Here is a 16,016-nt window from a genome sequence, read left to right as displayed (position 1 = left end):
AAGCAATTACATAGCATTTCAGGGGGAAAAAGACACCAGCAGGGGGGAAAACAAAAAACAAAATAAAACAGAAAACCTAACGCCATTCTTTATATTTGAAAAAGGTAAACAAAAAGCATCCCCTTTGCAATTTCAGACAAAATTATTCGTATCTATTTATACAACGATCTCATACTTATATGAATGCTTTCGCCATTCTCGTAGGGTCTAGACATGCTGTTTTAAAAGAGGTATAAACATAACACTTTTCTCCCAATTGGCTATGGCTTGCAGAGTTAGTAAAACCAGGGCCTTAATCTTGCTTTGTTCAGCACAGAAGGTATGGTTGCAAAGAGGGCCAGAGACTAGGAACAAATGATTTAGAAGGTTAGCCATAGAGATGAGATTTAGATTTTGCTAGAATTACTTGGTAACAATCAGATAGAAACACAGGCATCTGTTAGCTTAAAGCCCAGAGGCCGGTTTGCAGTCAGTTAAGCTCTGGAAGCTAACGATGTTTCGGCCTTTCGTTTTTATGGGCCCTTTCTAAGGTTCTGGACCTAATTTTGTAATTTTGATTAAAAAAAGAAAGAAAGAAACACAAACTCTCACTTAGACAAGTGAGCCACATGTGTAATTTGAAATTTTCTAGTAATTATTAAAAAAGGTAAAAAGACACAGGTGTAATCAATTTTAGTAATATACTTTATTTAATTCCATATATTCAATATAGTCTTATTATGGACATGTAATCAATATAAAAATGGATGGGACATTTTCCACGTTTTTGTAGTGTTCAAAATCTGATGTGTGTTCTACCCTTTGGCATAGCACAGTCCAGATGAGCCATAGTTTCATATTTCAGTTGCTTGAAAGGCATGCGTGGCGCGTGGCTAGTGGCTAGTGGCTAGTGTTTGGACAAGCAAGTTCTAGTCCCTTCTCTTTGGTCAACCTGGACATGTACGGTCATTTCACCACTCTGAGTCTCACTTCCTGTAAAATGAAGTTGTAGTTTTTAAAAACCTACATCAGAGGGTGGAAGGGAAGGTTCACAAGGTTAACAGGGAAGAGTATTGAGCAGGTGGCTCAGCAAAACCAGTCGTTATCATCTTAGGAAACAGGTTGTTCAGCTAACCACTTGATCTCTCTCACTCTGAATTTTAGTTGGTGGACATCAGCAAAGTGAAAGGTGAACATCGCCCCGCCCCACACCCCAGTTTTAAACAATTTCTAGCCAGTTGTGTAGTCAATCAGTTAAATAAGTTTACAGGATATTCTCAGGAGTGACTGATGGCTTGAATCCATTTGTGAGATCAGGGTCTGGGGCACTGACACCTTCCATGTTGAGATGGAGGAATATGGGCTCAGGTGACAACCTGAATAGTAAAAGCTCATTGCAACAGGATTACCAGAAAGCCCAAACCAGAAGAGTGTGGGAAATTGTGTTAAGAATACATTTACAGATCAACGGCTGACCCAACTGTAAGCAAAGTTGCTTTTCTAGATCCATTCACTTAACAAAACAATTTAACACACAAGATCCCGGAAAGCAGGGAGTCTCATCCTCACTTTAAAGATAAAGAAACAGAGGTCAGAGTGGCTGACACATCTGCCGAAGCCAACACAGCTGACCCTCTTCTCACTCAACACAAAGGTGGTGTGGGTCTAGGATCAGCAGCCCTGTGCAGAGAAGCACAGACTGTTTCAAAGTGAAAACTTTCCTCGGTCCATGAACGAAGTCTAAGATTTAAACCACAGATTGTCGAAAGGGAACCATTTTCGATTCTACCCCAGCACTTGCCTTGACAGCTTTTCTCTACGTGATGTTTAGACAACAGGCACACATTAGTTTTTTCATTAGTTTAAGCAAGACAACCAGATGGAGCCACAACTCCTTTTTTATTAGTGCTATTTATTAAGAGTTTGGCAACCCACTTGCGAGGTCTGGTCTTGCAGGGAACAGCCAAGGAAACTTGTGGAAATAGGATTTTTTTTTTCTTTTGGTGCAGGGGTATGGGTGAAACGAAGGGAGGGAGAGAGCTCCCACAGACCGACCCCAAAGAGCATGTGGCCCTTGTTATATCTGGCTGGCTCAGCAGCTATCCAAGTTATGGGGCTTCAGGGGATGCTGTCTAGACCAGTTCTTTTGGCCCTGGGGTTGGCAGAACATAGAACCAGAGAGCCAGAGCATGGTCCAAACATCTCTGCATTTTTTCTCGTCGACAGTCAAACTGGATGGAAAGTAAATCTCCAACAATAACCAAATAGCAACAAACAAGAGATGGAAAGGACTGCACAGGACTTTCCTGCATGCTCGGCAGATAGGCCCTGGCTCGTGGGCCAGAAGGCAGGACACTTCCTAAGTAAAAACAATCATAGTGATGCTCTGGCTTCTCCAGACTGAGGTCACTGTCACCACCTCCGAGGCTCTCTCTAGTCCCCATGACAGTGCCACAACAGGAAACACGCCGACAGGTCATTGAAATAATTTATTTACCGCTAGAGCACCACAAAAACAGACATACATCATGTTAAAATACAGCGTAATCAGTCATCAAAATACAAAACAGCTACTCTTACAAGTCCATTTAAAAAAAAACCCACCATGCCAAACATAAAATTGTATTGCTGCTTAAACACATAAAAACGCCACCCACCCCGCTTACTAACATTTCCCTCACCCCAGCCCCGCCCTCCCCTCCCATGGCAATATTTATTTATGGGAAATAAAGACCTTATAGAACCCCAAACTAAAAAAAAAAAAAAAAAAAAAAAAGATTCAAGAGATCTTAAAATAGAGCATTAAAAATATTATCAGTGCATTCATGAGGAAAGACAAAATAACACAAAACAAAAGGTAATTTCTATCTGAGAAGAACAAAATACCTGCAGAGATAAACTGATTGACATGGAATTTATAGAAAAGTGGGAAAAAATAAACGCACACCCTCCACTGTGGGACAGGGTCGCACCTGCCACCAGGGTTGCTTACTAATGTGACATTTTATCCCTTTCTGCCTTTGCTGCAGTTTTCAAACTCATAAATTCAATTCATTACTTCCATTAATGATCAGGAAATTCCAGAAAAAAAGAGAGAGAGAGAAGTTTACCATATCAGAAAACTTCACTTGGGGCTGACTCTTACCCTACTGCCTTTCAGGTGACACCGCAAATATGTCATTGTTGAACCCATGTGTTTTTACCTAAAAGCTAACTAAGGGACCACAGACCAACTGACAAGTCCTACAAGCTCTGACATAAGGTTACCTCCTCTAGCAAATCATGTATTGAAGCAAAGTCAATTTAAGCTTCAGAGCTAGAGAACTGCATTCACAGGGAAAAGAAATATTTTTTGATCACGGGAGAATATAATTTGCACCTTTTCAATCTTCACAGGACGTCTATAAAAACCTTAACTTCGGGGAAAGAAACTAAATGACTTACGCTGACCTGTTTTATTTTTTCCCTCCCTTAAAAAAAATCAATGAAAAGGTGAATCCTTCCATTTCTCCCAAGCACTAAATGTCCAATGAAAGTAAAAGGTGTTTCCTAAAAACTGTCTGCTTTTCAATAACAATAGGATTCTGTGAAAATACGAATGGAACCAAGTTAGAGAAGCCTAACTCGGTCACCAGGGTTCCTTGAGATGCTCAAGCTCCTGTGAAAATTAAAACATTTCTCCTTAACTAGCTCTGTATCTTACTAGTCCCTCGTTTTCCTAAAACAGAAGCTTTCTAATGTCTGAACTGATTAGTAATGATGTTCTGCAGATGAAGGAAGACAACTCAACTCGAATCTACCTCATTTTTTTTGTGAAAGAAACAAAGAACAAGTGGACTCAGGTAGCTTATGTCATAATAATGGACAATTTATAGAGCACAGTGGAGAAAATACTATAAATCATGTTATTTTTAGTGCAAGTCAAAATCTAGGGGCTTAGCTCAAAAGTACTAGCCCACTAAAGGAAACACACAATTCTGAGTGATCATTAGAAAAGGCCCAGATTTAAGTCCAATAGAAATCATAGTTGACATTACTACAGAACATGAAAAATATGGTAAAAATTTACACATTACACACAAAGTAGCTAAAGTTTTGATTTAACAGTTAAAAAAAAAAAGGTCTGCAGATGTGTTTCCAATTATATCAGCTTCTACACCCATCTATTGTAATAATATAGGTATGGTTACATATACCAAAACTAAGAAAACCTACAGTATAACTATACAGCAAATACGTCAGGGTTTGAAGTGTGACCAGGATGTATCAAGACATTGCAACATTTTCACTGGTGGCCTAAACTGACAGAGAACCATTTACAATTAAAAAAGAAGAAAAAAAAGTCTTACAGACTTATTCTGACGAAAAGTTTCCTTTATTAAAACAGGCTTTTCAGCTTTGAACCTTACAAGAAGCTTTCTCACGTGGTTGGTACACAGCGTGTTTTCCCGGGCTCTTGACCATCACACAGACTTCCAATAATTCACTTGCATTTTCTTCCCACTCCTATGACCTCTTTTTTTTCCTTTTCTTTTTTTTTTCTTTTTTTTTTTTTTCCTGGCTCGTTTGAGTTCAAGTTCCTTAAACCATCCATGAGTTTCTGGCAAAGTATTTGGTCTCCACTTTATACACCTGTTTTATTTTCCAAGGGCCATGAAATGTTCATTATATAGTAACACACAATAAATAACTCACTGGTAACTCTAAGAGTAAAAACGGAAGGGCGCCCTATTGCATAGCAATACAGAAATATCAAGTGAGGCTTGGGGTAGGAACGTTATGTACAGCAACTCCACTTAACGGGATTTTCCTGTTTCATTTTGTTTTTGTTTTGTTTTTTCTTTCACATAATTAACACTAACAAATTCTTCCAGTGTTTATGTTTTTCTCCTTAAAAAAAAAAAGGTTATAAGGTTTTGCTTCTTGTCCCTCTCTCTTACAGAGTAGGTGAAATGGAGAATATAAAGCCTTTGACGCTTTTGTTTTTTGTTTTGTTTTGTGTCGGATGCCAGCTCTAACAGAACACAGAACTTCCAAAGTGTTTGAACTAGTACCGCTTTCTCAAAGGATTTTTTTTTAACACTGATGAAGCAAGGCTTTCTATGGTTTCTTGTTACAAACATCATTATTGTCGTTGTCATATCATCATCGTTGTCGTCTGATCATCGACTTGCCACTCTTCCGAGAAGCTTAGCTGCATTTGCAGGACTTGACGATCATATTGGAAAGCTGTTCGATCTTGGGCGTTTTGCCGATGTAGTACAGGATGGTCAGCGGTTCTAAATCCTGAGACACGCAGCAAGGGGAGGCAGACGCTTCTGGGTTGATGGTATTATACAGGCTGAGGACCTGGAAGCACACCAGAAAGAACAGACAACAACAATAACAAAAAGGCAATTAATTTTGAAAGAGCCATTCCCTGTCTTTATCAGTCACAGCGTTCAATGGATAGTCGAAATTATTTTTGGTTTTCAATTTTCTTAACTCCCCTAACAATTATCAAAGTGGTAGGTGTCCTTAGTCATCAGTGAATTCATCATTTTCCTACAGAACCCTTTCCTCATGCATTGTAAATAAATGAGTCTTTAAAAGTCAGATTGGACAATATTGCTCATTTGACTGCTTTTATAGTTTTTTCAGTGAGTCCTCCCTTTGATCATTGCTCTGTTGCACATACATCCTGGGACCTCAAAAAGAAAAAAAAAAGGTTCTCTGAGTATTTGTGGTTGTTCTTACCTTTCTTTGTGACTAAAATTGTTTCACGAGGGTATATTCTCAATTCTCGCCCAGAAAAAGAGTTACTGGGAGGTCGGCAAGCCTGTGCCCTTCATTTTTACCTGATAGTCCAGCAATTCTTCTCTGACAAATAAGACTTGTGCAAGGTGAAGAAATGAATGCATGAGTAAGCAGAAGAATATGACTTTTTACTAAAACTCCCATCAGAGCCTAATCTACCCTTCGATACAGAAAAAGACACTTGCAATGTGCTTTCTGTGCTGTGTTCTCAGACCAACTCATTGCTACCTGTATTTTCACTGAAAAGAGAAAAAGGTAAAAGTCTTTCCCTTTATCACTGCTGCATAAATACAAGGACAGAAAAAAGTAGTGTCTATTTTATACATTCACTTTCTTACATTTTGCTGAAAATGATCATTATCATAATAATCAACCATCCATTTAGCTTTCCAGGGGCTAGCTAGTCCTAAAACAGAATGAGGAGAAAGTGCTAGCGCTAGCCCTGTCCTGTTCACCCCGTTCTTTATCCACTGGGAATGTGACTTTTCCCAGTGGAAGTATGTCAATTCCCCAGCAATGATAAGGAGTCATTTCCAAGGATGCCATTGATGTGTTAGTCAAACAGCAAGTGACCTTTTCCTCGAGATTCACTGCAACTTTTCCAGCATGAGACAGAAAATCTGTTCAGTGCAGTAACACTGACCACTCTATTAAGCTACCTCTGGCTTCTCGGGGAGCTCTCCAAACCACATATTTGTGACCATGACAGTTATCCTTCCTCTCTCTTTGAAATACAGGCATGGTCTCTGCCTTCACACACTCCCTCTGTGTATCTGGGAGGGGGAATTATGTTTTTACTTGGCAGCTGGACCTTGCCCACATTACAGCTACTGTCGCCACAGCCCAGAATAAGCCGCCTGGCCAGAGAGCTCGGACAAAGGGACAGGCAAGAGCAAGCTTCCCTCACACAGCCACACTCATGGTCAGTTCCCTGTGCAGAAACCTACAGGGGAGTTGGGAAAACGGCTGGAGGAAGGGGATCTGTATTTGTTAAAGTCCAGCCTGTGTAGGACATCCGTAAATAACTGGACTTTGTGTCCCACCAACACATGGTTTTTCACAGGAATTAAGAAGGACTTGGATAATACGGGTTGTCTAAAATAATTGATAACCCTGAAATTCTTGAGTTCGGCTGACTCGTTATGTGGTCCTGTTGGCAGTCGATTCATTTTCCTACCCTGCAGGGAAAGCGGTTTTCTAATGCCTCTTTAATAACGAGATTTGCAGAGGCATAACCTCAGTGGGCAGACACATTTCGGGGGTGAAACTCGGTAAGACAGAGCAAACAAAGGTCTTGTTAAAAAACGAGGCATCTGCCTCCCAAGCTTTGGTTTGTCATTGGCTGGTTGATCTTGGGCAAGTCACCTACATGACCTAGCCCCCCCCCCTTCTTTAGGAAAGTGAAAGGTTTGGATACAAGAACTTATGAAGTCCTTCCCATCGTCAGGCACAAGGACAAAGCATTTGGAGAAATACTGGAATTACATAGGAAAAGTCTTCACTAATCTTGGTTGGGAACCCCTAGCAACCGATCTAGGACATGCCTTCTAAACTGGCCTTCTGCCCTCATTGGAGTTAACTTGATAAAATTTTCAGAGTCTCATTTACTTTGGGTTATAATGAAATGACTGAGGCATACTAACTTTCTAATCATTTTCACATACACCACCTTTTGGTTCTTCACATCAACTCTCAGGTTGGGCATTACTTATTTTAATAGAGGCAGTCCTTTTTACTGATAAGAAACTGAGGTTCAAAGAAGTGACATGACTTTCTAATTGCTGTATGCTAGTGACTCATTTGCCAAAGCATCAACTGGAGTCCCAGTGTCCTTTCTTTCAAGGTTATCACCTGATGTCAGTACCAGAACAATCAATTCATTTGGAAATACAGTGGACCCTTGACTGACACGTATTTAAACTCTGTGGGTACCACTTATATATAATTTTTTCTAATACGTATACAGTTAGCCCTCCCTGTCCCAGATTGTGTATTCATGGGTTCAACCAACCGCAGACGCAGAGGACCAATAGTAGGCATTGTTCTACTCCATATTATATCAGGGACTTGAGTGTCCGTGGAGGGTCCTGGAACCAATATCCTGCAGGTGCAGAGAGATGACTATAGTGATGCTTTGGGGAAGTTGAAAGTGATATGTGGATTTTCAGCTGCATGGGAGGGTTGGTGTTCCTAACCTCCACACTGTTCAAGGATCAACTGTTATCAGCAGGTGCATATTAGCAACCCAAGAATAGAAGAGACAAGTCAACTAAACACTTACCCTACTGTGCTGAGTGTCAGAACTCCATAAATACGGGCAAGCCCCAGCACAGAAGTTGGCATTGTATCCTTTAGGTTCATGAATCCATTTCCACCCTAGGTCCCTCTTGAAATCAATGTAAAGTGGACGTAGGCAGCAATTATCCTGCACATTTCTGTTAAAACAAGAGCAATGGAGATTTTGAAGATGGATTTTTCCCCAACTCCTCATCTCAAACCAGAAATGTGACTCATTCACTTATTCAAGAAATATCTATAAGCAAGTATCACGGGCCAAGTCTTCATGGTTTATTTGTAATCTAAGTGACTTTCATGATGGACTATTAGGGTGATTTGCTGGGACGACTTTCCCTTTTCAGTTCAATGCCCTGACCCCCTGTGATCTTGAAAATCAAGCCTTTCCCTCGAATGACAGATATAAGCAGTGAAGGGGCTGATATTCTCACATATTCTATAGCTAAAGACATGACCAAGCATTCTTCTTCCAACTCTCTCATCTCTGTTACTGTGAAAGCGTTCTGACCCTGGGCACTGCATTGTGAGGACAAAGCCTTCATAAAGATAAAAAGTCTCCCTAATTAGGGAGCCACCATCATGCCCTTCAAATGAACTTCCATTTGCTCTGGAGGGAGCAGAGAGGTTATTTTTTTCCTTCAGCCCCAAAGTGCTTCAGAAGGGTTTTGGGGGGGGGGGAATCAGAGCTCATTTTCTCATTTTGCGCTCAACTCATTGCTAAAGAGATGATAACTGCTACACAAAAATAACCAGATTAAGCCTCCGAGAAGAATGATGTTATGAAATGTGATGGTCATGCTGTTCTATACCTGACCTTAAACAATGAGTGTGGGTCAAGTCAATTTGTAAGCAAAGGATGGGCAGAGGCAGTGAAACAGTTATCAGACACTTTTGTTTTATTGTTATGTTCTTTACCTAAAGCAATAGGCTGCATCCAAAGCGCGCTTCTTCCGCCGGTTGGACTGTTGTGACTCAAGTCTGTAGGAGGGTAACAACATTAGCAGGAGATGTGGGGTCTTCCCACTGTTTTTTTTCCTAGTGGACTTTATAGTTTTCTGATCACCATTGGTATATGTGGAGGTGCCATCAATACCTTAAAAAAATGCATTTGGGTAATAAACATTTAGCTTCACCTTCATCACATATCATCAGCCATAGTTTTTTTGTTTTTGTTTTTGTTTTGTATGTTGTCACAAATAGCAGTGATGACCACAACATCAGCCTCAGCTGGCGACAGTCATCCCCCCAATGGAAATAGATATGGCACAAAGGAACTACAGCAGGTGACAATGAGTGCTTCTAAGTGGGGCTCTTGTCAGAGGGACAGGTCAGGGTCCAAGACAGGGCTTGTTGGTTATGAAAGTCACTACAGAAGAAGTCTTTGACCTCTAGTCCAAGGGCAAGCTAGGCAGTTCACTGGAGTCAGGCTGTGTTTGAACCCCTCCATGACCAAGCACAGAGCTATAGGACCTGCCTTGTCACCCTCTGGGTTGCTCTCTTCCTGGGACTACTAAACTCAAAACTTTCCTAATGAACATAAACTAAAACTTAGACTAAATCGCAGTGAGTTAGGTTCAAATGAAACAGAAGTCACCCTTACCTAGTGCTATTTGGGGAAGCTGGGAAGAAAGGGCTTTTTCATTTCTTTTATGCCATCCTCAACGCTTTCCTGATCCCATCTGAGATTTAGAAACTTGAACTCCCCCAAGCATGCTCGAGAGACTGCCAGTTTAAGCATTTAATCTCCACACCCTAGAGAATCATGATGAGGTTAGAAACCGAAATAAATCTCCCGACCTCTAGGAGTATTTTTCCATGAGCTAGGGCCACTGTAGCCTTCTGCAAGTGGATGGAAGTCTTGGGCAGTGCCTCTTGGTGGAGGCAGGGCATTGACCCCCTGAGCTGGTGGTGTGGGGTTACTTCTGCATCTGCACATGGTACCCCCTTCCCTCTCAACCTCTCAGCATCCAATGACTTATTATCTTACATGTCATTGGATGATGAGGGAGGAGAGGGAGTCTGTTCCATGGGCATCTCCTCATTCTCCTTGACTTTTGGCTCATTCACTAATAGGTGAGTGAGCAAGAGCATGGGGGAAACAAAAACCTTGTCATGTGTTTATAAACTATTATAAAGGTCTGGCGCTGGCCAGTGGCTCAGTGGATAGAGCATCAGCCCAGCATATGGATGTCCCTGGTTCGATTCCTGGTCAGGGAACACAGGAGAAGCAACCATCTGCTTCCTCCCCTCTTTTCTCCCTCTCCCCCTCCTTCAGATAGTGGCTTGATTGGTTTGAGTGTGGCCAGGCACTAAGGATAGCTCGGTTGGTCCAAACACATCAGCCTCAGGTGCTAAAAATAGCTCAGCACTCAAGCATCAGCCCCAGACAGGGTTGCAGGGTAGATCCCAGTTGGAGCACATGCAGAAGTCTGCCTCACTATCTCCCCTCCTCTCACTTAAAAAAAAAAAGAAAAAAGAAATAAAAAGGTCTGACAGGGAAGCCACTTATAATATTGGGCACCCGCTAGAAAAAGTGAAGTGTTCCCACACATGGATGGTTAGTTAAGGGACTGTGGAGCAAGGGGACTTCCTTCTTCTGTGAAATACAGTTGTGGGTTCCTGACATTGGTTCTGGGGATTTCCTTGATTTCACGCTACCCTCTTCATTTATAATAGTAGCACAGATGGAAAATTGGTTTGTTTAAATGCAGACTAAAGAACTTAACTGTTTGATAGTTTGGAGGGTCGTTCAGTCCGTCAGTATGGCCAAGTCTCTGCTGGGCACTGAACAGCATCAGCTAGCAACCAGTCTCTTCCTTCCAATCCCTTCTGCCTTCATCTTTCTCCAACCATGTATTTGTCCCAAAATGAATGAACTCTCCAACCCTCACCCAACAACCCCATTTTCACATGCAAACCCACACCATTGTCACCATCGGCCCTCCCCTCCCCCACTTCCCACAACCAAGTTTCAGTTACCTGCAAATCTCGCTTCTAGTTCTTCGCTTTTGTTGGGAATGATGTAATTATTAGATGGCACAAAGGTGCAGCAGGGACAGTGCAGACTTATTTTAAACCCCAGGTTCCTGTCTGGAAAACATGAAGTCAAGGGGGTCATTTGTGCATCTATCCCTTTAAATCTGCAATCAAGTGCAATAGCTTAGGGACAATAGACATCTCAGGGGTAGGGGTGGGGGAAACAGAGGGTAGTTGTCACCTTTATGGTGGAGCCACTCGTGAACAGCATCAGTCACGTCGAAGGAGAGCCATTCTCCCTCTGCTCTTGTCTTCACAACTTTGCTATCGATGTAACGCTGGGTGGGAGATGTGAAGTTTTTGGATTTGAGAATCTAGAGAAGGGAAGGGGAGGGAAGAGGCTGAATTGGCCATGAACAGTATTCCAGTTCATTGTCTAAATTTAGCTCTGCTGCATGAAATCCCGTATTGTCCTCTCAAAGGCATGGTCTCATGCAGGAAAACAGAACACCGGGTCACTGGCCATGGAAGACAGAGCTCCTAAATCAGCTGTGTGTGATGACAAAGGTGGCAGTAGCCATAAAGATGAGTGTCTAAAAGAAAGTGACTGTAATTATTTTTACTCTGCTGACATAAGCTTTGTAAGACTTCAGCCATAAATTCTGTGCTATTAAGTTAATGGTTTTCTTATTCTGCTTCCCGACTTATTTAATTTGAGGAGTTCGGGTGTGGGGAGGTGTCCGGCTGAGAGCACCCATGCTCAGTCCTGAATTATAAATCTCCTGTTCATAAAGAGAGAAAGGTCCTAACCCTGGCTCCTAAATCCACTGGCATTAAAAAAAAAAATGTAGCATGCCTCAGCTTTTGAGGTAAGTCTCAAGCTGGAATTTTTATTCTCAGTGTGATTTGTTATGATTTATAAAGATATTCCATATCCCCCAGACCAAGAATGCATCTGGGCAAGAAAAGTCTGGCCCAGTGTGCAGTATGAGTCTGAAAGAAAATCAGCCTCAACACTGAGATTTAGAAGGAGGCATTTATTTCCAATAAATACTGAGTAATTGCAGTATGTTCTTGAATTTCTGTAAGAAGTGGACATTTTAGGGATTTTTTTTTTTTATTAAGTGAAAGGCAGGAAGGCAGAGAGCCAGACTCCTACATGAGCCCCAACCAGGATCCACCCAGCAAGCCCCCTTCCAGAGTAATGCTCTGCCAATCTGGGGCATTGCTCCATTGCTCGGCAACTGAGCTATGTTAGCACCTAAAGTGAGGCCCTGGAGCCATCCTCAGTGCCCAGGGCCAACTTTGCTTGAGCCATTTGAGCCATGGCTGCAGGAGGGAAAGAGAGAGAGAGAGAGAGAGAGAGAAGAGAAGAGAAGAGAAGAGAAGAGAAGAGAAGAGAAGAGAAGAGAAGAGAAGAGAAGAGAAGAGAAAAGAGAAGAGAAGAGAAGAGGGAGGAGTGGAAAAACAGATGGTTGCTTCTCCTGTGTGCCCTGAGAGAGAGAGAGAAGAGAAGAGAAGAGAAGAGAAGAGAAGAGAAGAGAAGAGAAGAGGGAGGAGTGGAAAAACAGATGGTTGCTTCTCCTGTGTGCCCTGACTGGGAATTGAACCTGGAACTTCCACACGCCAGGCTGACATTCTACCACTGAGCCAACTAGCTAGGGCCTTCTTTCTTTTTTTAAATCTCTCTGTAAATGAAAGCAATCCAACCAAGATCCCGAGTCTCTTAGAGCTATACTAACTCCCTACACCGACTCACACACTGCCTTTTTTCAGGACTTAGGGGCTCAAGCCCTATGCTGGTGTATCCCACCCTTCCTGATCTTGACTTGAACTCATCCGTGGTCATTCATTCAGATGGCTTCTGTCTCTCCAACAGGTTCACATGCTTCCCCTTCCTGATTCCCTTTAGTGATCGTGTCTTCAACTTGATATTGTTTCAAAGCTCAGTTCTCAGTTTAATGACCATCTGAATGTCTAGAAGATTTACTTACTCTCCTTGTAAAACAAACATGCATAATCTTCCCGTTGGTTTGAAAATGTACTTCTCTTCTGTGTGTATGTGATCTGTCTTGGGTCATTTGGCAGCAAATGCATCCTAGGAGATTGGGCATTATACCAGACTGTTTTATTTTTCTGGATTAAGTAAGTTTGTTTAAAAAAAAAGGAAAGAGAGTCATACAGTTGGATCTTGAGGTGCCGGCATGAATTTTAGACACTCTATAGACCTTGCCCTAAAGCCCAATAAGCCCCAGTAAGTGGACAGAGTCGAATCATGGTTCTCTCAATAGGCAAGAGATGTTCTTTGTGAATTAAAGGAAGCAAATAAATAGGGCTTGAGGTCTGGGCACCACTGGGTCCTGGACTTGGCACGTGTTCTTTAATTTGATTTAATCCTCAAAACGTTGCTGTAAGGTTGATTAAAAAAACAAAAAACACTAAAGTCCAGGGGGTAGAGTAGACTGCCCAATGTCTCACAGTGAACAAGGGTAGAAGAACTCAAGGCAGCCCCGTCATCGCTCCACTCCAGTGCCAGAGCGGAAGGCCGAGCAGATGTAGGAGTTGGGGCTGGACCATGAGTCAACCGTACCCTCTTCCAGGTGACAGAGAACACGCAATGATAAATGCTGGTTGAGACAAAACTATAAAACGTGGGACGCATACACAGTTTATGCTGACATGAACCTATGAGTTAAATCAGAGTTAAACAGCATCTAGTCCTCTGGAAGTCAAACCTCGCCTTGAGAACACCCCTGGTTGGGCAAATGAGATAACACTTACCCAATTCAGAATACCTGGTCTAATTAACTTAACCCAGGATGACAATGCTACAACAATAGTAGAGGAGTTTTGGGGCATTCCCATCTGTCTCATTGCCTAGAAACCCACTAACATACCCAGAATTCATTTTTCTGTCTTTAATGTTCTTCCCTAGATGAACTCCTGTGATGATGCATTATTTTATAACATTTTGTATATCTGCTTCGCTCCTCATTAGCATAGTATCTTATTCGTGTTCATATCCTTAACCCTTAGACATACTGTCTAGAACAAAACATTGCTTTCATTGGTTGAATTAATTACATGTGATATATATAGATATATCTATGATATATAAATATATAGATATATCTATGATATATATTATATGTATAAATATAAATATAACCATAAAATATAAGTGTATACAGTCTCATGGAAGACACAGAATTAAAAAAAAAGTCATGACCATATTGACCAAGATGGCAGTAAACATACTGAAAAAAAATCTATGAAAATTCTTCACCTCCTAGAGAAGGAATATATCTGGATGATCTTGCTTTAAAAGCAGCCCAGAGGAGAGCAAATCTAGTCTGAACTGTTTTTATATGTATTAATAAAATCTCATGAGAAGATAAGTATTCAGCCACAGAGCAAACCCGGTAGGTCCTGACGGTGGACAGCATTTTATGGTCTGTGGGTGACAGGTCCTCTATACCTTTGTATTAGTTCAAGAACGAGCCAGTTGAAACCACCCAAGAAGGACAGCAAGCCAGCCACAGAATTCTGAAACGTGGAGGCAAATTTGGTCTTGTGGGTTTTGCTGTCTGGGCCGAGCCGTTCTTAAACCCACGTGTTGCAATTTAACTCCATTCTTTCTTGTCCAGTCCTCCGAGCAAACAGGAAGCAGCTGTTCTCCATCACTCAGAGAATATCCCTCCTATTCTTGGAGACTGTTAATTAAGTCCCACTCAGCATGCTCTCTCTTCCTCTCTCTCTCCCTCCCTCTCTCTCTCTCTAAGTTAAATAAACCCAGGCAGCTGATACTTGGGAGGGGCAGTTTCCCAAACCTTTAATCACCTGGCTCACTAGCAAGGATGAAGGATGCCATATAAAAGTGCCCCCCCCCTACAACTTTGTGATTTTGCTTTGGAACCGGCTGGCAAGCCTTCTAATCACTTCTCAAAGTCTCCAATCTGTATTTCAAAGGTTATCTTCTTTCTAAGAATAGGCACCACCTCCCTATGACCCCCCTACTTCCCCTCGGACACTTACCACCCATGCTAAATTCAACTGTAAGGAAAGAAAATCAACCTGCCTCTATTATCCATCAGTTCTTCCTTAAATTCAAGAATTTATACCCAAATGACCGGATCGGTCAACTTCCAATTCTATTTTAGCCTTTGCTGTCTCTGCCTTTCTCTAATCCCCCAACAAGTGGTCTGAGTGGGTCATGAATATACAGCTGTTTTCTGTACAGCCGCAGTTGTTTCTGAATTCCTTCATGCATCTTTACAGGACAAAGAACATTTGGCTGAACAGTAGAAGGTCGCTTAACTGGCTTCCACTTAAATGGCCAGATTCAGGAGTATCGTTTGTTCTGTGATCTATATTAGCCAGTGCCCACGGAAGGTCAGGAAACAATGCTGGAAGAGACACTCCACGTACTTCCGGCCTCACCAGTTGAGCTCACTTAACAGGCACCAACTGCCTGTTATGTTTCTAAACATTTTTTTTATGATAGTTGGACTTGACCTTGAATGTATACAAGTTCATTAAACGGTCTAGGAACTGGTGAAAGACAGGACCAAAAGTAAGGGGTGCTGTTGTCGTGAAAACCAAATGGAGTGCCTTAGGAAGGCTTCATAAAGACAAGTTGCTTTAAAAACAACTTTTTTTCTTAAAGAAAAGTTTGGTGGTTCCTCAAAAAAGTAAGCATAGCATTACTATTCGATCCAGCAATTCCACTCTTAGGTCATATATGCCCCCAACTGAAAGCAGGGACTCACACCGAGACCTATCCGCATTGTTCACAATGGCTGAAATGTGAAAGAAACCTACCTAAGTGTCCATCAATGAGCATACAGATAGACAAACTGTCGTATAGACATATAAGAGAACGTTTGTTCAGCCATAGAAAGAAATGAATGCTGACACATGCCACAACATGGATGAATCTTGAAAACATTACACGTTAAGGGAAATGAGGT

At 41.8% G+C, this 16,016-nt stretch overlaps 1 protein-coding gene across 2 annotated transcripts in view; it reads right to left on the bottom strand.

The window, feature by feature from the left end:
- Positions 1 to 2,690: 2,690 nt before the first annotated feature.
- Positions 2,691 to 16,016, bottom strand: part of TGFB2 (transforming growth factor beta 2) — a 72,367-nt gene continuing 59,041 nt past the window's right edge. For both annotated transcript variants that reach the window (XM_066380186.1, XM_066380197.1), the window contains 5 exons: positions 11,288 to 11,420; positions 11,050 to 11,160; positions 8,986 to 9,163; positions 8,057 to 8,210; positions 2,691 to 5,328 (listed from right to left, as the gene is read on the bottom strand). In XM_066380186.1, coding sequence (XP_066236283.1) covers positions 5,170 to 5,328; positions 8,057 to 8,210; positions 8,986 to 9,163; positions 11,050 to 11,160; positions 11,288 to 11,420 — 735 coding nt within the window. In that variant the 3' untranslated portion in view covers positions 2,691 to 5,169. The remainder of the gene's footprint in view (positions 5,329 to 8,056; positions 8,211 to 8,985; positions 9,164 to 11,049; positions 11,161 to 11,287; positions 11,421 to 16,016) is intronic.

The sequence above is a fragment of the Saccopteryx leptura genome, chromosome 1, assembly GCF_036850995.1.
Source record: "Saccopteryx leptura isolate mSacLep1 chromosome 1, mSacLep1_pri_phased_curated, whole genome shotgun sequence".
Lineage (NCBI taxonomy): Eukaryota > Metazoa > Chordata > Mammalia > Chiroptera > Emballonuridae > Saccopteryx > Saccopteryx leptura.
The sequence above is the reverse complement of the archived record's forward strand: the minus strand, read 5'-3'. Positions and strand labels throughout refer to the sequence as shown.